Source organism: Vulpes vulpes, chromosome 1 (genome assembly GCF_048418805.1).
Source record: "Vulpes vulpes isolate BD-2025 chromosome 1, VulVul3, whole genome shotgun sequence".
NCBI lineage: Eukaryota > Metazoa > Chordata > Mammalia > Carnivora > Canidae > Vulpes > Vulpes vulpes.
The window spans coordinates 59,504,140-59,527,563 of record NC_132780.1 but is presented as its reverse complement, the minus strand read 5'-3'; the positions used below and the strand labels follow the sequence as shown (position 1 = coordinate 59,527,563).

The 23,424-nt window shown below is 42.1% G+C and overlaps 1 protein-coding gene across 1 annotated transcript in view; it reads left to right on the top strand.

Annotated features, from left to right (window-relative positions):
• Window positions 1-1,063: 1,063 nt before the first annotated feature.
• CLVS2 (clavesin 2) overlaps window positions 1,064-23,424 on the top strand; it is a 66,283-nt gene continuing 43,922 nt past the window's right edge. The window contains exons 1-3 of the mRNA XM_026013393.2: window positions 1,064-1,521; window positions 2,935-3,899; window positions 14,614-14,788. Of these exons, the coding sequence (XP_025869178.1) occupies window positions 3,511-3,899; window positions 14,614-14,788 (564 nt within the window). The 5' untranslated portion in view covers window positions 1,064-1,521; window positions 2,935-3,510. The remainder of the gene's footprint in view (window positions 1,522-2,934; window positions 3,900-14,613; window positions 14,789-23,424) is intronic.

Here is a 23,424-nt window from a genome sequence, read left to right as displayed (position 1 = left end):
AGAACAAAATTAAGTAATTGGTTTTTAAGCACCTGTCGGTTCTAAGATGTAACCCCACTTGCAAGCTAACAGCTTTAGCTGGCCAGAGTTTTATGTCTGCCATAGAAGAAGTTGCGAAACCCTTGGGTTAGAGAGAAACAACTTTATCACTCAGGCACAGAAGCAGTCTAAGCACCAGCATATTTTATGCTTGTTTCCTGAGCCCGGATTCCTACAAGCCTAAGAGAAGAGGGTCAGATATTGGTACACATAGTGGGTGGCATTACATACAGGACGGTAGCTTTGAGATCAGGGAAGCAAACCTTACACTCGGATGGAAGTACTACTATCCCTAGCTTCCAATTCCCTTCTAAAGTTGTGCACTATACACACTGTACACACAGCCTTGAGAAGAGTCTGGAAAAAAACAGTTCATGCTCTGCGCCTGAGGCATTCAGAAATACAAGAGGTCTATGGAGCGCTGTCTCTCTGTATCAGGGAAATCTCTTTATAAACCCTCTTGCTGCAGTTCATACCAACACACATTTTCTTCAAGTTCTAGAATATTGGCCAAAAATAGATTTTTCAAAGGTTTTTAAACTGTGAACCGAATTACTTTAATAGTTCACATTATACTCAAAATGCTTTTGAAGAGTCATAATTATATAAAGTCCTAGAAGGATATTATATATGGGTGTGTATGAATGAGTGAGCGAGTATGTGTGTGTGTTAGTTTCTTACTTAAAGTGTAAATTCCTTGGGAATAATGACTGTGCGCGTGTGTAATGTATTCTCTTATTCTGTTTCTTTCAAAACTTTGCACTAATTTAATTAATAAAATGCTAGAGGCCTGTCCTCCTTTTTTTTTTTTTTTTCTCTTTGTGAACACCATTGCTGAAGAACAACAAAAAGTGTGCACCTGTACCCTGAGTGTTCTGACGCTCATCGGGGAGGACAGGGTCTCCCAGCTTGGAGACCACCTATTCTACGCTTAGAACCCAGGACAATGCCCACCCCGCAGTGGAGCTCAGGATTACTGGTTGCATTGTGCAGACTGGAATTTAGGACTCGTTCTATCTAGTCTGTAAGCCCAAGTTGCTCTCCGTGACACCTGGGGAATACATGCTGTGCGTTGAAAGGAGAAAACATTCCTTGCCCTCCAACCCTTGGAAGTCACCTTAAGCCCCAAGACATCCATTTATGCTGATTCCAGTCTGCAGACGGATACAAGTCCGGGGAACGAGCGCACGTGTCTGCAGAAACGTTTGCTTTATTATGAGATGAGAAATGAGTCGAGGGGTGTCCTTGCTCTGGGACTCTTTTCCCTTTCCTTTTGCGGGCCCAGGTGGTCCACGGCGCTCCAGCAGCCGGCCTTACGCTGGGACACTATTCGTAGAAGTTCCTCCGGAGGTTTCGTCATCCACGCGGCGCTCTGGAACCCCTCTGCTCTTCTGGTCGAGAGCAAACATTTCTGGCGACAGGCAGTGCCCGAAGTCCCGAGGATTTCCGGACACTTTGCACCGCGGCGCGGTCGCCCGCTCGGTGAGTTGGCGCGAACCGACCGCTCGGGGTCTTGTTCCCATAGGGCGGGGGGCGCGGGGTGGGGGGGCGGCCTGGGGAGGGGGCGCTGCGGAGGGGCGCGGAGGGAGAAGGGGGGCACGGGGGGCTGCGGGGAGGGCGCGGGGGGGCACGGGGGGGCCACGGGGGACCGCGGGGGGGCCTCGGGGGGAGGAAAGGGGGCGCGGGAGGACCGCAGGCGGGCACGGGGCTGCTGCAGGGGGCACGGGGACCGCCGGGGGGCGCAGGGGGGAGCTCGGGGGGTGCGGGGTGGGGGAGGCGGCCGGGCATCGCGGCCCCGCCCGGCCAGGTGTCGCCCTCCCGGGGCCCTGCGGGGGAGCGGCGGCGGGAGGAGGCTGCGGTCGGGGCCGGGGCTGTTTGGACGCGGCGGAGGGTGGCGGCCGGGCCGGGGCTCCGGGAGCGGGGTGCGCGCGCGAGCCGAGGGGGCGCTTACGTCGCAGCTCGAGCGGAGCTGGGGTGGTTAGAGCCGAGTCCTCGGAGCCGCGCAGCCCGAGCCGCAGCCGCAGCCGCAGCCGCAGCCGGAGCAGCAGCAGCAGCCGCCCGGAGGGGCGCGCCCCCCGCAGCAGCCCCGCCGCCCCCCGCAGCCCGGCGCACAAAGGCGGCGGCCGCCCTCCCGGCCTCCTCCCCCCCGGCCTCCTCCCGCCGCCTCCCGGGGGCGCGAATGGCCTCGCGGGGCGACGACCTGGGGCGCGGGGGGCCCTAGGTCGGCGCGCCCCGGCCCCACCCCCACCCCCACCCCCACCCCGCCGGCCGGGAGGGGGCGATGCGGGCCCGGGGCCCCGCCGCCCGCCGCCGCCGCCGCGCTGCAGCCCGCGGAGCCGAGTGGGTGCCGCCGCCTCGCGCGCCGCTGGACGCCGGGGAGAGCCCCCGCCCCCGCCCCCGCCCCCGCCCCCGGGGCTGCCGGTAGGAGGCTTGGGGCAGCTAGGCACCTTCCCATTTGGGTCCCCGCTCCCCTGCTCCACCTCCTCCACCCCACCCCACCCTCACATTCTGGAAGCTCCGGGGTGGGAGCGATCCCTGCCCTCCCTGCGCACCCCCACCCCCGGGACAACCCCGTGGGAATAAGGGCTGGAGGCAGGCCGAAGTTGCGGGTGGGGCTGGGGCTGGGGCTGGGGCGGGGGGGGGGGGGGCAGACCCTTCTGGTGCCTTCTGAGATCACCCTGTGTCTGCCTCGGAGGGGAGGAGGGAAGGTGCGCGATCTGCAGCGTCTCCGCCTAATTGGAACCTAATCGCTTTAAACAAAATCTTACAAACGTCTTTTTTTTTTTTTTTTTTAATAACCTCTTGGAATAAAGCAGAAGGAAAAATAAGCTCCTTTCTCCGCCCTCCCCCCCCCCCCCCCTTCTTTCCCTTTCTCTCTTTTTCTCTCTGCCGAAGACGCTCCCTCCCCGCCCCGGAGCTCAGCGCCGAGAGCCACCTTATTATTAATCGGAATTGCCACCGCGGGCCCTGGCAGGCGCATCCTTCAGGGGGGACCAGGGAAGCGGCGCGGAGCTGCGGCTGAGATGTGCGCGGGGGCGGTGGTGGTTACATCTCGGAAGAGAAGAGGACGCTCCCCGGATCAGTGCCAAGCGTGCAGGGTGGGCTTCGGGGCATTCTGTTAGGATTGAGGAAGGACAGGGGGTGCTGGGCCCTCCGCAGGTCCGCATCCCTGTAAGGGAGAGGGGAGAGGAAACCAAAGTGAGGCGTCTTTTTTTTTTTTTTTTTTTAAGAGGTGGGAAAAAGAAGTTTATACCCCCCCAGAAGGGGAAGAAAAAAAAAAAAAAGCTGCGGGAAAGCAGGAGCAACAGGGTACTAGTCTGGACACCGAGACAAAAAAAAAATTTCCTGTGCAGAAGAGGAAGCAGGCTGCAGAGAGGCCCGGAGGCCGCACGCAGCGTGGTGGTGGCAAAGGCCAGGTGTGTTGTTGCGGGACAGTCAAGAGGAAGGGAAGGTTCAGGAGCAAGCGGAACAATGACTCATTTACAAGCTGGTCTCTCTCCCGAGACCCTGGAGAAAGCTCGCTTGGAGCTCAACGAGAATCCAGACACGCTGCACCAGGACATCCAGGAGGTGAGGGACATGGTCATCACCAGGCCGGACATCGGCTTTCTGCGCACAGATGATGCCTTCATCTTACGCTTCTTGCGGGCCAGGAAGTTTCATCACTTTGAGGCCTTCCGCCTCCTGGCCCAGTACTTTGAGTACCGGCAGCAGAACCTGGACATGTTCAAAAGCTTCAAGGCCACGGACCCTGGCATCAAGCAGGCTCTGAAGGATGGCTTCCCTGGGGGCCTGGCCAACCTGGACCACTATGGCAGGAAGATTCTAGTCCTTTTTGCAGCCAACTGGGATCAGAGCAGGTAAATCCTAAATTCAGACTTGTACTAGGGGTTCTTTTACTCTCCCATTTTCCAGAATTTACCCTGAGTGTCATAGTTTTACAGCTTTGATGTTTGTGCTCATTTGGCTGGGGATAAAGAGAAATTGGAACCACAAACTGGGGTTCTGGGAGGGTGATCTAGGGGTGGGAGTAAGGCTTTTATTTTTACCTTTGAAACTCTCACTTCGTGAGCACTTAGTCTCTACTGCAGCTTTAAGTGCTTCCTGAACCATATTACTGTGCTGCAGTCTAAAAGCATTCAACTTCTAAATAAAGCCGCTAAATTTTTCACCTCTTGAATAAGTTTACTGTTCTGTGGAGAAATGAGGATGAGGATGGAGACAACTTTTCCTCCTTCCTCCTAATGAAATTCTTAAGCTAGATTCATCATCATCATCACCATCACCATCATCACCATCACCATCATCATCATCGTCATCATCATTTCTCTCCTTAGTACTGAGGTTTTATTTTTTTAATAATAGCCTGGCATTCAACCAAGATCAAGTAGTTTTGTTGCTTGGGAACTTTTCTGCTTGGCGATGTGTAGATGAAGGAATAATATGATGTGTGTCACTTCAATGAGAAGGAAGAGTTGTACCCTCTGTCGCTGAGCATGCCTACTGACACTGAAAATAAAGACTGACTGGTGTGCTCGTTCTACACCTGTCACTAATCTAAGGAATGTGTTTCCTGTCTGATGTGATTTTTCATCTTTCATAAGGAAGTGGAAAATGTTCAGACATGGTAGTTGGTAGACTTTTTTGAGCTCTCTTGCTTTTTAATGGAGAAGAAATTATATTCTTATTTCATCTGTATCATAACAGACAAATGCAGAGGGGGACTATTTCACTGCCTCAATCAAAATTATTTTCTCAGACTGAAAGACATAAATTATGAAAGGGTCTTGTGTAAGGTAGTTTCAATTAAGTTCAAAGCTAAATATATTTCATGGGATTTGAAAATGTTACCAGAACTATGAATCATGAGGAACTGGTTGTTTTAACATTGGTGTATTTTTAGTTCTGTGAATGGTGACTTTTGATGCATCTGGTTAGTTGAAAACATCTCTGGAACAATTGTAAAAGACTTTTATAGTTACTGAGAAAGCTTATTGATCTTATGGCTTTCTAGAAAGGCCTCTCAGACTGTTTTGTAAATGAATGGGTTTTACTCTTTAGTTATTCACCTGTTCCCTGTGAGTCTAACTTGAGAACTACTCTAACTTCTTTTAGGTAAATACAAAGAAAATTACTACCTGAGGAATCATAAAGCTAAGGAACTTACAGAGTTAGCTACTGAGGGGGAATGGAGTTCCATTCCTTATTTTGATTACTCACTCTACTTTTTACTGGGTGGCAAAGTTTAGAGGATTGTGAAATGCTACCTTCTGACCACAGTTTCTCTTTAAGAAGTTCCCATCCATCTGAGATGTACATTGTAGGGTCATATAAACCACTTATTGTATATATCAAAATTTAAAAAAAAACTATTCAAGAAAGAACCTAATCCATATGTCAGTGAGATTGGTATTCTGTTGATTGAGCTACAGTGAAATGGGAGCTGTGGAGATTTTACATTTAAATATATCTCAGAGTCTGTCAAAGATACCCATAGAGGGGCAGATTGCATTCAGAGAGACGTGCATATAGATCAGAACTTTTTCACTTATCTTTATAAGTGAACTGATATTCACTAATTAAGATGAAAGTCACTTACAGTTCTCATGTATATGGGCAGTTGATGACTCCAGATTTACTAAAGGAACTGTGTTTTAGTTGTCTGTCTTATTCTTTCATATAAAGGGTATGGTCATGAAGATCTAGCTCCTTGGAAATCTGTAATGGGAGATGATTTATTATTTGGTATGTAAAAACATTTTTTATTAAATCTACACAAAATCCTAGACATTAGAATTTCATATATGTGAGGTTAACAATGAGAAGCTATGCCCTGTACAAATACTCTATCGGGACTTACAGACTAAAAATTGTGGATTCTGTTTCTGCAGTTGGAAATAAACATGTATAATCAAAAAGTTATAGTTTGTCAAGATCAGAAGGTATATGAGTTATTTAGAGCTGGTCTAAAATTCCTCCTAAATCATTCCTTCCTTCTTCCTACCTGCCCCCCATCTCAGATCCGCATATATCCAGTGACAAGGACTAGTGGATCAACAGTTCTATCCTCTTGACATACTCTCTAGACTTTTATCATTGGGACATGTGCATAAGAACTGCCCTGAAGCCTGCAGGACGGTTTCTGGCAGTACCTTCCTTCCAGTATCAGGGTAGCACCATCCCTTTTCCTACCTTGGGTCTGAATCTCTTTCCTTTCTACTCTCTGCAGGCCCCCTTCTTATCTCACTTACTTTTACAGAAATCTGTGCCTCCTTCCCTCGATGTTTACCTTACTACTGTTCTGTTAGGTGGACATGCCACATGCCGAATTCTCTTGGTCCCCATGCCTCTCCTGTCCTGTGAGTCCTATCCCACTCTCATCCTGTCAGACCACACAGCTTGGGTCTCTTGAGAAGACTGACTGCACATGTGATCATAATTCTGACCACCTTCCTTAAGTTGTTCAGTGAATTGCCTGGCTTTCAACATTTTTTTTTTCTTTTAAGTAGCGTTGTTTTAAGAAAATAAAATAGCATTGTTTTAAAGAAACAATAGATGGGAATGTCCAGGATTACACAGGGAAATTCCAGAAATGAAAGTGTCCCTTTTATTTGGAAAACAGGCTATTTCCAACTTCCCAAAGGGAAAAGCAAGATTTTTTTTAAAGAAATTTTGAAAAATTTTGTAAAGACCTCTGAAATAACTGATCTGTATAACAGAAAAGACAAAATCTTGGTCTTACCATATTTATAATAGCATGTGAACCAGAGTTAATGCTAATTGATATTTGTTGCAGTGAGTTATGCATCAAAAAATATTCTAAGTAGGAAGTTACCCGATATATACTTTATCCTATGTTAAATTTGTAGGACAGTGTTCTGTGCTCCTCAGGAGACTAGCAACAGTAAATGTGTGTGAGATAGTGACTATAAATAAAATAGTGTCTCTTTCTACTGCAGTGTGGTGCAGGTTAGTTTCAGGTTATGGCAAAGAATTGGACCATTTCCAAATCTTTTATAGGAGACATGGAATCTTCAGGAAGACTAAGGTAAAATAGTAATGTTTACAGTGTACCTGCCTTTCAACATATCTAAAAAATAATTGAAATACTGAAATGTCAGAATGCCCTCCGATGTGGTCTGTGGGTGTTCTAAAAAGGATAGACCAGGGCCAGATGATTTATTACACGTGTTGAGATTCATGGTACATTTGTTGAGGACCTTGGTAAAGATTCATACAGTTTTATCTCATTTCTCTCAGATTGTTTAACATAAATTTCTGAAAACAAGAGCGAATTCCACAAAATTAAAAACAATTAATTGTTTAGTACGCCAGCTCACTAAGGGTGGAGTAGTTTTCCACACATTACATGCTGTATTTCCTTCCTGAACAATAGTGCCCGGCTTGGGACTCAGCAGGTACCTTCAGTTGTCACCCTGATTGCAACGGTAGCGTATGAGGATCATGTAACGTGAAGCAAGAAGAGATCATACTGTCTCAAGAGAAGGAAGTTTGGAATGAAAGTAGATCACAGTCTAGACTCTAGAGCATAAGAGCAGATATCTGAGAGGTTGAATTCACTGGAAAATAAATCTTGTGACTATTCATGAGTAAATTGGGTCACCTGAAACATAATGATGACATGCATTCTGATAGTCGGCCTGTGGGTCATAAGTAGTATTTTACCTCACTAGACGAATAAAGCAGCTCTCTAAATATTTGCACATCAAACAAGCATTTATCTGGAATCTGGTTAATAACCATTGGAAGACAATTAAGTACAGTTAAACCAAAATGATTCCTAATAGAGAGGCAATTCAGAAGCGCTGACCATCCTGCATTATGTTTGGCTTGTCGTGATACACATCGATTATCATTTATAATACTGAAGCTCTAGGAGGGGTGCAAGAGCCACGGGTCAAACATCATGCTGTGATTCTCTAAAGTATCCTGGAATTTTCCTACAAAACATATTATTGTCAGCTTGTTTGTTCCTACTGTGTGGCTTTTTCACAAAAAAAAAAAAAAAAAAGAAATAATGACATCTGCAAGTTCAGATTGAATTATGATTATGCGCCCATGTAGTAAAATAATGTGGTCAGTCTCCAAATTGAAAGAAGGTCATGCTGACAATAAATTAAAATTTTAAAATAGCCATAGACTATACAGATATGTTTTAATCCCCGCCACAAAGTCTTACTCTTCTCTGGAAGTGCACTAAAATCAAATAAAACAAAATAAAGTAAAAATTACTAAGAATAATCAAGGGTAATCAACTAGATAATTAGGGAGAAACACTCATACTCAGGAGTCTTAAGAGCAAAAACCAAAACAGCAGAAGAACACAGGCTTACTTTTGAGGCCTCATTTTTGAAGACTTTGTGTCCCTGTTTATTAAAGTTTATATTTATTTTCTTTATATATGTTTCAACTTTTTGTTTTATAGTGTTATATATCATGTCAAGCTCAGGAATCCTCACCCTTCAAATCCTGGAAGCATTGTTGTGCTGTGTTATGGGTGGATTTTGAGATTCAGTCAAAACTGGAAATGGCAAGTGTGGATTCCTTTTTTTTTTTTTTTTTTTTTTTTGCAAGTGTGGATTCCATGGGACTTCTGTCCCCTCAGAGCTTCTGTGTTGCTTCCTATAAGGAGGCTCTTTTCACAAATATTCTGAAAACTGCAGCTCATTCCAAACCATGCTTTGGTTCATACCATGGAAAATGGGAAAGAAAAAAAAACATTGTCCTGACAAATGTTAGTGGAATATTGGAACAAATTTCTGGAAAAAATAGGACGGTCCCTAGAAACTGGGGCAATTATACAGTAATTAGTGAAATAATCTTGAAATAACCACAAAGACCAAGAGCGCCAACCTTAAAGTAGGATGTTGATGGGGTCTGGCTTGAACCAGGCTATTTTCACATTTTAGATATGCAACTTTAAACAAAATTGAAGAGAAGCGAAGGATCTGAGGTTACTACACTGCACTGAAAGGATGCCTCAAAGGAATGTTGAAAGATATTTTAAAACAGAGACCAACAGTTAATAAATTAATGTTGTCCTTAGGAAATGAATACATTTCCTCCATTCTGAGAAAGATTGAGCTCTTTTCCCTCACTGAGTGCAGGTACATATACTTTACTAACATAATAGACAGCACTACTGACAGGAGGGAAAGGATGTCCTTGTATGTCAGGTCTTTATAACATCAAATAACAAACTGAGCAAATAGTACTCAATTCAAATCATTTTTGAAAAAAAAGTATGCCTGAGTTGAGCATTTGCTACATACATAGAACTTTATAGTAGGTGCCAAGGGGCAAATAAAGATGCATAAGATGTTCTTTATACCATCGAGGGACACATGACCTTTGGGAAGAATAAACATGAGGCGTCAAATCACTACCAGAGAGACTCTAAGTGCTTAATGAGGGTACTGTTTGCCCTTGATCGAAGTTCAGGGCTAAGGGCCAACCATGGCCTCTTCGGCGTTGTGCCTCAAGAGCATTGCCTTCTCTGGTAACTTGAATTCAACTATTTATTGTTTCACTTTAATTAATTAATTAATTAATTATTTCATTTATTCATTCGTTTAAAATACTTTTATAACGTGCGTGGTGTGCCAGGCACTCCTCTAAGCCCTTTACAGAATTAATCTCTTAAATCCTATCACATTCCTCTAAGGTGGGCCTTACTGTGCGGACGAGGAAGGTGAGGCGCTGGCCAGTTAAGACCCTCGCCCATGACCATACAACCAGTAAGTGAGTTGGTTAAACGTGTTGTGTGTGTACACACAGTTACCAGCACGAGTCTAGGGAAAAACAAACCAAGGGGAAAGAACTGCATCTATCATTTAGAAAATGTTGAATGAATGTCAGCATAGATCATTAGAAAGTTCAGTTCCTAGAATAAATCTTCCAAAGACAAGGACTGCACTCAGCAGACGTTTACTTTCTACCCTGAAAAGGAGAGCTGCCTTTTTGACTCTTGCATTTTTTTTCCAGCACAGTTCTATTTCATTTTATTTTATCTTATTCTGATGGCAGTAGGTGCATGTTGTTTTACACCCTCCCCCCCCCGCCCCCCCGCCCCGATGAAAGACATTATTCCTGTAGATGCTTCCGTTTGGGTGATTCACTTGTTCTCACTCACCTACATCCCCACAGCAGTAAAACTAACGCAAGGCTCAGACAGCTAATCATCTGAGCTCCGTGATAAAAGCCAGACAGAGGAGTGGTTCATAGATCATATTCTTTGTAGGCTTTGTAGACCTCTCCTCTTCGCATTGAGATTCATGAATGTCTCCTTGGCTCTCCTTCACCAAAGCCTGCTGCTGGGGCCAGGCTGAAGCATGCCCTGGAACCTGGCACGGTGCCACACTGGGGATGGGCTTACCCTGCCTTTGGACATGTGGGCCATGGAGACCTGAAACAGCAGGACAGCGATTCATGGGTGTTCTAGGGGTGAGGTACCCTGGGGAGTGCAAGAGAACCCAGGTACCCTGGGAAGTGCAAGAGAAACCAAAGACCTGGCTTCTCCTGTAGGCTCCCCGGCCGATTCTGGGCAAACCATTCACATTCTTGGAGACCCTGTGCCCTTATCTCCGAAATAATAGGAGCAGAGCCAGCAGAGGGACTTTGGGCTTGTTTGAGTTTAAGATCATGCACTTGTAATCGCCTTGGAAATCTTCAATGATGACACAGATGAAGGTATTTTTATTATTATTAGCACTCAGTAAGATACAACACCTAGATATGTCCGTCAGCCCTAGTGCTGATGATACCATGAGGCATCAGAGAGGCGATTTGGGGCCTTTTGTCTTCCCCTCAGCACCCTTCTAATAGGAAGTGCTTCAGATGAGAGAAACGTGGCTTAATGAAAACTGAGGGGTGGGGCAGCCTTAATGAAGAACTTGGCTGATTGATTTAGTGACAAAGGGAAATTTCCTGGTGTGGTGCTGTTCAGTGTGTTGCCCAGGTGCCAGTTTTTCCTTGTCAGGCTGAAGGAAAAGGCTGGGGAACAGGAAGGAAATGACCTGTTTGTGATTTAGGTTGCTCTTTGCATGGATTGTAAATGGTAGGGGACGCCTCTCTGTAAGGCCCAGGGGAGCACAGGCCGCTGAGCTTCCCCTGTCCTTGCAGGGCCGGAGGCAGCGAGCAAGCTACCCTGTTCTTCTTGACTGGATGGCTAGTGAACCACAGATACAGGTGTCAGCCTCCTCCAGACGGTATTTACCTAGCTTCGCAGCTCCGCTGTCTCAAGAGCAATGGTCTGGGTAGTCTGGTGTCCCAGTTGTAAAATCCCTTACCGGTGTTGGTATATCCTCTTACTCCAGGCTATGCATCATCCTCTCCAAGTTGATTTCAGATTCAGGCTTTACTTGATGATGTTTTGGGAAGCAACGTCAAGAGTCAAGAGCTGCATTAATGTGCTAGTTTGTTATTTATGGCTTTCTTCCAACATACAAGGGAAGAATAGCAATGGTGGAGCTCCTACAGTTGGGAAGGAGGCCTCAAACACCAAGGGACTCATTGCGGTGGCCTCAGGTTTGTAGATTATAACAGGTAAAGATAATTTCCAACAGAAGAAGAATGACAGTAGGATTCCTGAAGATATAAAATTCATAAAATCCTCCATTTCTTTGGAAGATATTTTACAGACTTTGGCAAGATCTCATGTCCTAATGCTCTGCTTATGAGTAGCCTGCTGAGCTGCTAATGGTAGAGATGTGACATGTTTGACAACAGGGGACTAGAATGTCAAGAGTGGCTTTGACCTGCCCTTTGGATGCAGTCAGCTGAGATGTTTTAATGTTTCTTTGCTTCAATTTGGACATCAAAATGATTTATATAAAGATCAGAGGATTCTCTTTTTGAAGAAAGCTATTACATTTTAAAACTTGGTGAGGTTTACACTTGAAAACTTTGCAAACCTGATTTTCTCCTTTGCTGATCAGGGGATTTGCCTTATTATATTTCCTTGGGAATGCTGATAACGTCTATAAATTTTTCTCTTGATTTGGCCTCAGTTTTGGAAAACCATGCGTGAGGTGTGTTATTTAAGATACCTTGCATCTTGACTTCTGCTTTTACTGGTGCTATGGTTTGTTCTCACTGAATATAATACATCATCCTTCCAAAGCTGATTTCAGATTCAAATTTATTTCATGCTATTTGCTGTTAATGCTCTTTGGTGTTCCTATAGGTAACGTAAGAGTGATCTTACTGGGGAGAAATGCTAAATTGGGCTTTTCTAATTAAAATTTTTTTTATTACCATACTATTATTGTGGATATCAGGAACTAAAATGAATATATATTTTTTAAAGAGGTGGCTCAATTTAAATCAGAAATGTAGCCTTCTTCTGCCATCTTTCCAGTCTGTGTAGATTTATAGGCTTTTTGTCATAACACTGGGTTAGGCCATCATATTTATAAAGGAGATAAGCCAGCCATGGAGTGACAAATAAAGGTATCCAGCTATATATATTTTACAGGTTTAAAGACAAATAGATAATAGAGCTCTACACAAAATTTTATTATCTTATGTATTCAGGAAGTATTTTATAGGCCTAAGGATGCTATATCCTTAAAATATGCTGTATACCTTCCAAAGATTTAAAAATTATCTCTCAGTCCTTGCCTTTTATAAGAGTAATAAGCTGTCTAAAGATCATCAATTTTTAAGTATAATGTACAAATAGCCTTCAGTTCCGACTATATCCTTCTTAGTACTCTGTGTCTGTGTGTTACCCTTACAAAAAAAAGTATGTTCTGTTGTATTCCAACCAACATTACCTGAACACTTGCTGTATACCTAGCACTGTGGAAGTGCTTTTACGTGAATCATGTCTTTGACTTTCCTCCCCATCCCCACCTCACCTCCCTACTGCCAATGAGATAGAATAAGATAATTACAGGTGCTCCCATTTTTTCATATGAGGGCACTTCCATTTCTTCATATACTCAGAAGTATAGATCAATGACATGTCCAGGACCACACAGCTAATGAGGGACAGGGAAGAGATTCCATCTTGAAGTCTTCTGACACCATGCCCTATGCCTGAGTAATGCTGGGATCCCAAGGGGATTGTATTCCAAACTACTGATTTTACAGATGAGGAAATGAGACCCAGAGCAACTGAAAAGTTGCCTGAAGTTCCTTTCTGGACTACTGTGCTTTCTCCATTCGCCTCCAAATGTTTTTAGAAGTAAAAAAAATGGAACTCCTCCCTCATATGTACTCACTACCTCATACTGTTTTCCTGGTGAGCCCATCACTTCCACTCCGTGCTAGGGATTTCTACTCCTAATCCACCCCCCCCCCCCCCCCCCCCCGCCAATCCCACCTGATTTCTTTCAAGATTTCTTTGTCTGGTGTTTCCTAGATGTCTATACCCGAATATCTGAGGGGAAAACCCTGAAATGTTAGCGTTTTTATAAATTTGCTTATTCCTCTTGAAATGCTGGGATTCCTTTCTTAAATAACACTCTGATTTGCTTCTCAGCTGTGACTCCATGACCTCCTTCACTTACTTGAACTTAGGCTCTGTATGTTTTTGACTCTGGAATTTTCTCCCTCCAGCTTTCACCTCAGTTTATGGTCTACTTTTTCTGATGTTTCCTTAATATATCTTTCTGGATGTTCTACATACTTCTAGATGCAGTGGGTTTTATTTCAAACTCTACATTTCCCACCATCTCCCAAACTGTCTCCTTGTCTTGCATTATTGATTTTGATGAAAGATTTTACCATTTACTTAGCACGGAAGCTAGAGAATCTTTGTGTCTTCCTTTACTCTTCCTTCAATCTTAGTTTCTGTGTCTAAGTATCGAATTTTAACAAGTTTCCCTCTAAAATATTTCTCACATTTGGCTTTTTCCTTTGTTCTTCCTTCTGCCTTTGCTGAGGCAGTATCTTACGTTATAATTAGTGTCTTTGCACTCTCGTCTACTCCCATTTTACAGGAATGCAAAGAGCATTCGTTGGGTTCCTACAACATGCCAGGCACTGCACTAGGGTGCGAGGTTGAGAAAGATATAGACTCAATCACATACCCTTCTATCTTTAATTGTATCTTTATGATATAAACTCCATATGAGTAATTAAAATATACTGACACTTTTAACCATAGCTGTTTAACCTTAGTATTCGTGTTTATTGGTGAAACTCCTTCACATCTCATTCTCAAATTTTCCAAATGTCAAGGTGTGAAATGTCAGTATTACTGAGGCCATTCTTGAGCTGCTTCAGAAAGCACGATGCCTAATTTTCAGGATAGTTAAGGTGAGATTTTAGAAAATCCTAGGAAGGCCTGGAGGTAAAGGAAATGATTGTAAAATACGAAACAAAATATTTTCAAGAGCATTTTTGTTTGTTTTGGTAGGATACACGTTAAATTCTAATATGTCCCTGAAGTGCGGCAAGTAAATTTCTTCTTAGGAGATTTCTAAACAAAATTATCTTCAGACTCCTGAGGTATTTTAAAGGGAATTTTCAGTGTGCTAAACAATTTCTATAGTTTTGAGGAAAGTGGTTGTTAGATTTAATGCAGTATATTTCTGTTGCTGATAGGTACACACTGGTGGATATTTTGCGTGCCATCTTACTTTCTTTAGAAGCCATGATTGAAGATCCTGAGCTTCAAGTCAATGGATTTGTTTTGATCATAGACTGGAGTAACTTCACCTTCAAGCAAGCTTCCAAACTTACACCAAGCATGCTGCGATTGGCTATTGAAGGCCTTCAGGTAAATATTTACAAATTACCCAGTTTCTCAGCCTTTTGCATTTGACTTCTCTTAGCTAATATGTTAGAATGACAAAATAGCTTACTAAAAAAAGAATAACAAAAATATTTTTTAAAATAATTTTTAAGCCCCAATATTACAACACTAACTGGGCGAAGGATGATAGAAGAAAAGTTGAAAGATGTGGACCTTTTAATAGACAGAGTTGGTAATACTGGGGGCAAACCTCACTATGACTAAGCATAAATACTGATGATGACCTGAGATTTTTTTATCTTGATAATCAGAACAAAGAGCACATTTTGAATTTTAATTATTAGCTATTTAGGCTTTTTTTTTTGTTCTATTTCTCTTTCTTTTTTCGGGGTATATTAATTATTAGCTCAAAATTTGCTTTACTATTCCATTTAACCTGGTAGATTGGGAATATGTTTCATGTTGCACAGAAAACTGTTAGGCAATCAAGGGACGCTTGGGTGGCTCAGTGGTTGAGCATCTGTCTTAGGCCTACGGCATGATCTTGGAGTCCCAGGATTGAGTCCCACTTTGGGCTCCCTGTGGGGAGCCTGCTTATCTCTCTGGCTGTGTCTCTGCCTCTCTCTGTCTCTCATGAGTGAATAATAATAATAAGAAGAAAAAGGCAATCAATATGTCTTTTGATATCTATGATTTGGAATCACTGTTTTGAACTATTTCTCTAAACTTACTTAGGGTTTTTGTTGTTGTTTTGGTGGAAGGGCTGTCATATGGAATTTACATAAGAATGGTGCATCTTCCAGTGAATGGCACCTGGTTAGGAACTATAAAATGAAAAATTAATGGTTATTAATTAGTGACATGTCATAAACCTACTACTGACTATTTCTTTTTAAATTTTAGGATATCCCTCTTCTGCTCTCTCTGTAGTTTATCATATTTCACATACAATATCTATGGAATGAATTTTCAATTCTTTCAAAACTTTGCAAATGAACCCTCCAGTGATATTAATTGCTATTTGTTCTCCATATATTTAACATGCATTTTAGAAGTTTGCAAATCAACAGTTAATTTTTATAACTTTTACTGCTGAAAATATCACTTGTTTTAAAATGGCTAATTATATCTCTGTCATTCATTAAGCCAGAATGCTAGACTTTATTTTTTTTATGTTGAATAGCCAAAATTATCCAGATCTCTGTTCCATAGTAATTTCTGACTGTGTCTGTAGGCACCTAAATTGATGGCTGATGACTCACTAAAAATGGGCCACTTCTCCAGGCAGCAGGACATCTTAACCAAATTCAATTCACAGTTTGGATTATGCCTCTGAAGTGAATAAGGCACACTGATCCTTTTCTCTACATAGCTTTTCCCTGGTGCAGGTTTCCTGACTTGCTCTGGGTGAGTCAGCCTTGCTCCTGTCTTCTCTTAAACAACATCTTTTTAAAAACTCCATAGAGGCAGTTAATGGGGGTTGGGAGAGGACACAGGATAAGCATGTTTGGAAATGTGTACATCACGTAGAATCAGTCCTAATCTGCTCCCTTGCTAGCAGTGTGCAAAGCATCCTTTGCTTTGTAAAGAGAATTGGTTACCACAACCGTGTTACTTAGCACAGAATAGTAATCTAGCCTTTTATAATTTTTTTTTAAAATTTAATCTGCCATCCTCTTTTTGCACAAAGGATAGGCCAAACCTTCAGCTACATGAAGAACTGGAGGCCTCATATTATTTGTAAGAGATTGGAGAAAAAAAAGCCTCAAGAATAGACTTGGTATCTTGCTATTTGCCAACTTACATGCTGTGTGAAGTCCTGTAATAGTAGCATTGTCAGTCATTCCAGGGGAGGGATACTGACAACTGGGACACGTTTAGAAGCTTCCCCATTAGCCGTGGCCACTATCAGAATTTCTTTAAGTACTAAGTGTCAGCATGACAGGATCTGTAGTCAGTGTAAGTCTCTGTGTTTATGTTGGAGAGGGAGAGATCCCCTCCTCAGCAGGGCAGGGCCTGGAATGCTTCAGTCCCTTTCCATTCTCCCAAGACCCAGACTGAGCAAGCGAGGTTGAGTTCCCCTGGTGGCCAACTGGGAAGCTACTTAAAAGAAAGGAACTCTTTCTGGGAAATAAATTTGACATATTACTAACCTTTATTTTATTTTTTAAATATTTAATTTATTTATTTGATAGACTTGACAGAGCATGAACGGGGGTGGGGCAGAGTGAGAGGGAGAGGTCGACTCCATGCTCCATCCCAGGACCCTAACATCATGGACCTGAGCCAAAGGCAGACACTTAACCAACTGAGCCACCCTGTTACTAACCTTTTATTTTTTTTTAATTTTTTTAAAGATTTTATCTATTTATTCATGAGAGACAGAGAGGGAGAGGCAGAGACACAGGCAGAGGGAGAAACAGGCTCCATGCAGGGAGTCCAACACGGGACTTGATCCTGGGTCTCCAGGATCACACCTTGGGCTGAAGGCAGTGCTAAACCACTGAGTTACCTGGGCTGCCCAGTTACTAACCTTTTAAATCCAGTTTTTCTCCAGTTTGAACTGATTTTTTAAATGCTCTGAACCAATGTGTCTATCTTGTGTCTATATCTACGTCTAGATCTAGATAAAAAAATAATAGTTATTCCAAATAACAATAGAAAATGTGCTAACAATGTTCCATTTATTGAGACGGGCGTGATTTCCTAGTTTGTCTGCTACTGGGGTAACATTTTATGACTTTTCTAATCACTACTCTGTTTTACTTCGCATATGCTCTGTGAAAAGCATTGTTGCATGTTGATATTTTCATGTGAAGCATCAATAAACTTTTTTTGAGATTAATGTAACACCAAGAAATGTTTGAAGTAAGATATATACGAAACTTTAGGTTGTGCCATCACCAAGACTACCAGTACTACCACAATAGTAAACCCCTTCCAATGAAGCCAGTCAGGAAAATTAAGAGATGAGGATATTTCTAATAACTCAGTGATAATTTATATCATGCTATCATCATGCTATAGTATGATACTTTTATTTTGACAAACAAAAAATATTCTAAGGAATTGAACTCAAAATAAGAAAGGCCACCAATGGGTCTAGTGCCAGGAAGAAAACTCACTTTAATGATATATATTATTAATAAGATAATGTAACTGTGCTTTCAAGAGGCTCCATCTTTTTTCTTCTTTAGGTGGTTGTATAACCTGTCTACATACACACACCAACCTCTTTTTTCTCAGGCATGAGTATTTTGAATGACTTGGCTAGAGGTAGCATCTGATAATATCCTAAAACCATTGCTTTTAAGACCTACCTGTGATCAAAGTGCAGGCTGGAAAGGTGAAAGTAGAATGGGCTTTAGAGGCAGATAGGCCTGGGTTTGGATGACAAGCCTGTTACATACTAAATACTTGGGCAAATTACATTATTTTGTTTGAATCTCAGTCTGTTCATTTATACCAATTTTAAAGTATTACATTCGAAATGATACATCTTGTACCTAACAGGTGATAGCAATGCTCAAAGTAATTGATGTGGATAAGCTCATTTGTCAGGTGGCATATTTTTCTGCATATGTGCTGGTTTTCTCACAATTCAGTGACTAATTAAACTATTTAGATTTAAAGCTGATTAGGAATCTGAATAACACCATCTTTTGCTTTAATGCTTAGGTTATCAATACACAGACTGCATTTTTTTTTAAAAAAATCACTTCGCTGTGTGGTTAAGTAGCATCTAGATGTTTTTATGTTAGGTGGTGGGTAAAATATTTTTTCATGTTGGAAGCCAAATGAAAAATGAGATTGTTTCACCTGATGAAAATTAATCTTTTGTTTTTTTGTGGGGAGAAACTCCAGGCACAGCTGGAAAGGTGGCAGTTGGGATATCCGTGGCCTGGAAGGATGAGCAAGAATTTGCTAAATGGACAAGGATAGGAAGAACATTTGGGTCAGGAAAACCTTGGGGAATTGCTTTGAACAAACATAAAGCTGTAAGACGTTGAAGCTATATGATAAATCTGTTTGAGGTGGCTAGTCTGAGAAGTGAATTGAGGCAAATGACCAGAGATGAGCCAAGAAAGGCTGGCTGGGATGGAGGATGGCATCCTATGTGGTTTGGCCTGTATTCTCCACACAAATTGGGAGGGTTGGGACAGGCAAGTGGGCCTGGTCACTCCTTTGCTTTGGAAAGATATTTTGAGTAGAAGAAAGGACTTGGATAGAAGGATAGAGACGTTAGATTTAGAGAGCCCTATACCACCATGGAGCTAACTAGATTGATCTCATTTTGTAGGATGGGAAATGAAACTTCAGGGAGTTTAAGAGACTTACCCAAATTTTCTCAAATGACCTAAGGGCTTGAGTCCAAGTCGTCTGACTCAAAAGACCAATATCTTTCCTGGATCTTGTTTCTATTGTTTCCAGAGCTGTGTTTAAGAAGTCACAAATGGCTAGCCTGTGGCAGAACCATTTTCTTCTTCCCCATGAACATCCTCCTTGAGTGATTGCCAGCCTCTCAGTTCAATATGATAAAGGCCACGTGAAAGGCAATTTTCCATAGCCAAAGAGAACTTTTATCAACACAAGCACAGATTGATAAGCCACTCGTGATATATGGTCCAGGGCAATTCCATATGCTTTCTCTGTATGGGATCTGTAAACGTTTTTTTAAGCGGAAGGCCTCCAACATTTTTACCAACATAATGTAGTTCCTTGATAGATAAGAGGCAACATCAGATATTTTTGTGGAAATAAATTATTCAGTCCTCATTGGAAAGACACAAGAAAGAAAATTATCTTGCTCCTTATAAGAAGTTAATTGATTGGGGTAGTCATGGTAACAGGAAGCATCTTAGAAAATCAATACAAGATTAAGTGGATGTGACTTGTAGCCCTGGGAAGCCAATTAAAACATGAAATGTTTGGAAATACCTGGAACAGCTTGGACTGAATTTACAGTCAAGCGATGTTCTTTTTAATATTTTTTTGTCCTTGTTGTTCCATTTTAATTTTTTTCTCATAAAATACTATCATTCTTAAAACTCTTTAGCAATGAAAAACTCCAACTCTCTTATGAATCCAGAATCTCTTACTTGTCATCTTTTTTTTTTTTTTAACTTAACACTAACGCTACCTGTGTTGTTCATTGTTCCTTGGATATATTTATCTGTTTTTCCTTCTTAGTTCTGTCCTGTTGTGTCTCGGTGCTTTTGTTTCACAATTTCACAGGAATCCCCAAACTCCATCTGCTGAACAGTACATAATGTAGTCAAGGCCCGGCTTGCTGTCAGGGGGTTTGGCTCTAACAAGAAACTGAATAGCTCTTTGAGTTGCTACATAAAACTCAGATGTAAGGGCCGTCACAAAATGCCAAAATCAGTGCCAGATATTTTAAGAGCCCTTAATAAATAGGACTTGTGAAAGAATAAAGAATATGTAATCAATTCACAGTACTTAATGCCAGCCCTTTCTTCTATCTAAAGGGTCTAGTGTTAGGAGCAGCCACCAATCTGCCAGCTTTGGGAGCTCTGGTCATTCATGTGGAAGGCAGAAAGTGCTGCTGCTACAAATTCTGGCTCTGACTGTTTGGAAGCCCAGTCCTACCAGGGCGAGCTTGCCAAAAACAGAAGACATGCTAATGACTTGGAGCATCACTGTCCAAGCCTAGCGGGTGAGGAGCCCCATTAACTCGGTCCAGCAGTAGTTTGTGCAGTCCTCTAAATCCGATCTGCAATTTCTGGCAGCTTCCAAATTCTGTGTGTGTGTGTGTGTGTGTGTGTGTGTGTGTGTGTGCACGCGTGTAGGGTGGTTAAGAGACAATATCAAAAGAGAACTCAGTGAGATATTGAGTAAACTTGGACTTTGTAACAAAACAAAAGGACTCCATGCTTTGCAACGATGTTCTCTGCAAGGGTTGTTAGCCTGCCAATAGCTTTCAGGCTTCACATGCCTTGGACAGCAGCAGAAACTTCTTGCATTGGAGCTGCCTTGCACACTTAAGGCGGCATTATGGTCCCTTGGTGGCAGAGGGCTGAAACAATGCCTATCTTTTTCAAAATGAACACAGATTCATGAGCCGTATTCATTCAGACAGCCTGAAGGTGGGAGCGTTTATTTCCACATTTCGTATGCACAAGCAGAACCATCCCGGGAAACAGTGACAAGGGCAGCGTGTAAAAGAAGTGACATTTTGTTCGTCACATGCGTCGCTGCCTGAGCTAAGTGTGTTTCCTCTCGGTCCTTACTTAACCTAAAACAAATGAGTGAAACCCTTAACGTTGCTTTATTTCATGGTGTGAGAATGTGGTGGCTCGGCTGAGAGGTTCAGTTCCCAGAAGTAGGACGTTGGCAGTCTTTTTAAAAGCTGACAATAGGCATGTAAAAGCTATATATAATATTCAGTTCAGCAAGCAGCTAAGGATTATATAACCTTTGATGATGGGCTAGGAAAATTCTGTGGATGCCTATATATACATAGATCCATAGGAATGTATATATATATATATACATATATATATATGTATATATATATATATTACTATTTTTTCCTTGCATTACAATTGCTATTTTATTTTCCGATTACTGGCTAAATCTATTTAAAAGGTCTAGTTGTAGGAAGGAGGTGTCAACCTTGACAGAAAAATGAAGAGATGGGTGCTCTAGAGTTACTTAACACGTACTGACTTAGAGTAGTAGTTGTCAATAAAATGTAATACCTCTACACTTTTTTTCCTCCACACTTTTAATTTAATACCTCTACACGACGGAAGGTGATTATATTCACTTCACGTAGCCAAATAATTGCAGTGACAAAAGGGAAAGAAGCAAGTGGCAATCTTTTGGTCTGAGTCAGTGAGATAATGATAAATGGACAGAAAGTAATTATCTATAATGAAAAACTGAACGAACCATATGAGCTGCTCTGCATTTCATTTTATTGGCTATGTTTAGACATGTCCTTAACTAGAGAACAAAAAAGATGAGTAAGTGCAAGTTCCCTTTTATTCTTTTTAGTAGCAATGCAAATGCATCTTGATATATCCTTCTCCCCCAATCGGACTTTATTTTTTCACTCTCTGCAATTCTAAACAGCAAAAATGTGAACATCCACTTATCCTTTCAAAAACTTGGTTTTTAGGATGTCTGGGTGGCTCAGTGATTGAGCGTCTGCCTTTGGCCCAGGGCGTGACCCTGGAGTCCTGGGATCAAGTCCTGCATCGGGCTCCCTGCCTGGAACCTGTTTCTCCTCCCTCGGCCTGTGTCTCTGCCTCTCTTTCTATGTCTCTCATGAATAAATAAATAAAATCTTAAAAAAAAAAATAACTTGGTTTTGACACAGTGGAATACTACTCAACCTTATAAAAGAAGGAAAGTCTGCCTTTTGCAACAGTACGCATAAGCCTGGAAGATATTATGCTAAGGGAAATAAACCAGGCACAGAAAGACAAATGACTGCATGATCTTACTTACATGTGGAATCTTTTAAAAAATCAAATTCATAGTAATAGGAGTAGAAGGGTACTTATCAGGGGCTGGGAGGTGAGGGAAATGGGAGATGCCGGTCTATAAGCTCTCAGCCATAAGATGCAGAAGTTCGAGACCTAATGTCATATAGCATGGCGACTATAGATAGTAACAATGTACTATATTGATGCAATTTGCAAAGAAAATAGATCTCAATTTTTAAAAAAAGATTTTATTTATTTATTCATGAGAGACACACAGAGAGAGGCAGAGACATAAGCAGAGGGAGAAGTAGGCTCCCTATGGGGAGCCTGATGCAGGATTCAATCCCAGGACCCCGGGATCACACCCTGAGCCAAAGGCAGATGCTCAGCCACTGAGCCACCCAGGTGCCCGATCTCAAATGTTTTTACCACAAACACCCACACGCATCCCTTTCCACCAACAGTCATTATGTGAGGTGACCAATGTGTTAATTAGCTTGATTGTGGCAATGATTTGACAGTGTGTGCATATAACAAAACATGCTGTGTGTCTTAAATATATACAATTTTTATTTGTCAGTCATATCTTAATAATGCTGGGAAAAGATTAGGACCCTTATGTCATCAGATTTTTCTACAGAGGTTGATAAAATTGACATGCCTATTTTTCAAATGTTTAGTCATTTCATCTTCATAAATATAACCTTAGGTACATCTAAACTGAAAAATTTGAAATCTCAAACTAAGGTGTCATTTTTGTTTTCATTAATTTTAAAATTCTGGTACCAGATTTCCAGAATCCTGGAGATGAGTGATTTTTCTGTCTCATCCATGGGTAGCACTCTTGTTATATTTTCTTTTTTTTTTAATTTTTATTTATTTATGATAGTCACACACAGAGAGAGAGAGGCAGAGACATAGGCAGAGGGAGAAGCAGGCTCCATGCACCGGGAGCCTGACGTGGGATTCGATCCCGGGTCTCCAGGATCGCGCCCCAGGCCAAAGGAAGGCACTAAACCGCTGCGCCACCCAGGGTTCCCTCTTGTTATATTTTCTTAAGATTGATCCTTCATCATAACTATTTTGAAGATCTGTTTTTAATGGGCTTAGTCTTCTTCACATCTGCAATTGGAGAAACTACAAAAAACTCATAAAAGGAATACTTCTTAGACTACTATTTGATGCACATTTAGTAAGTGTGTGTGT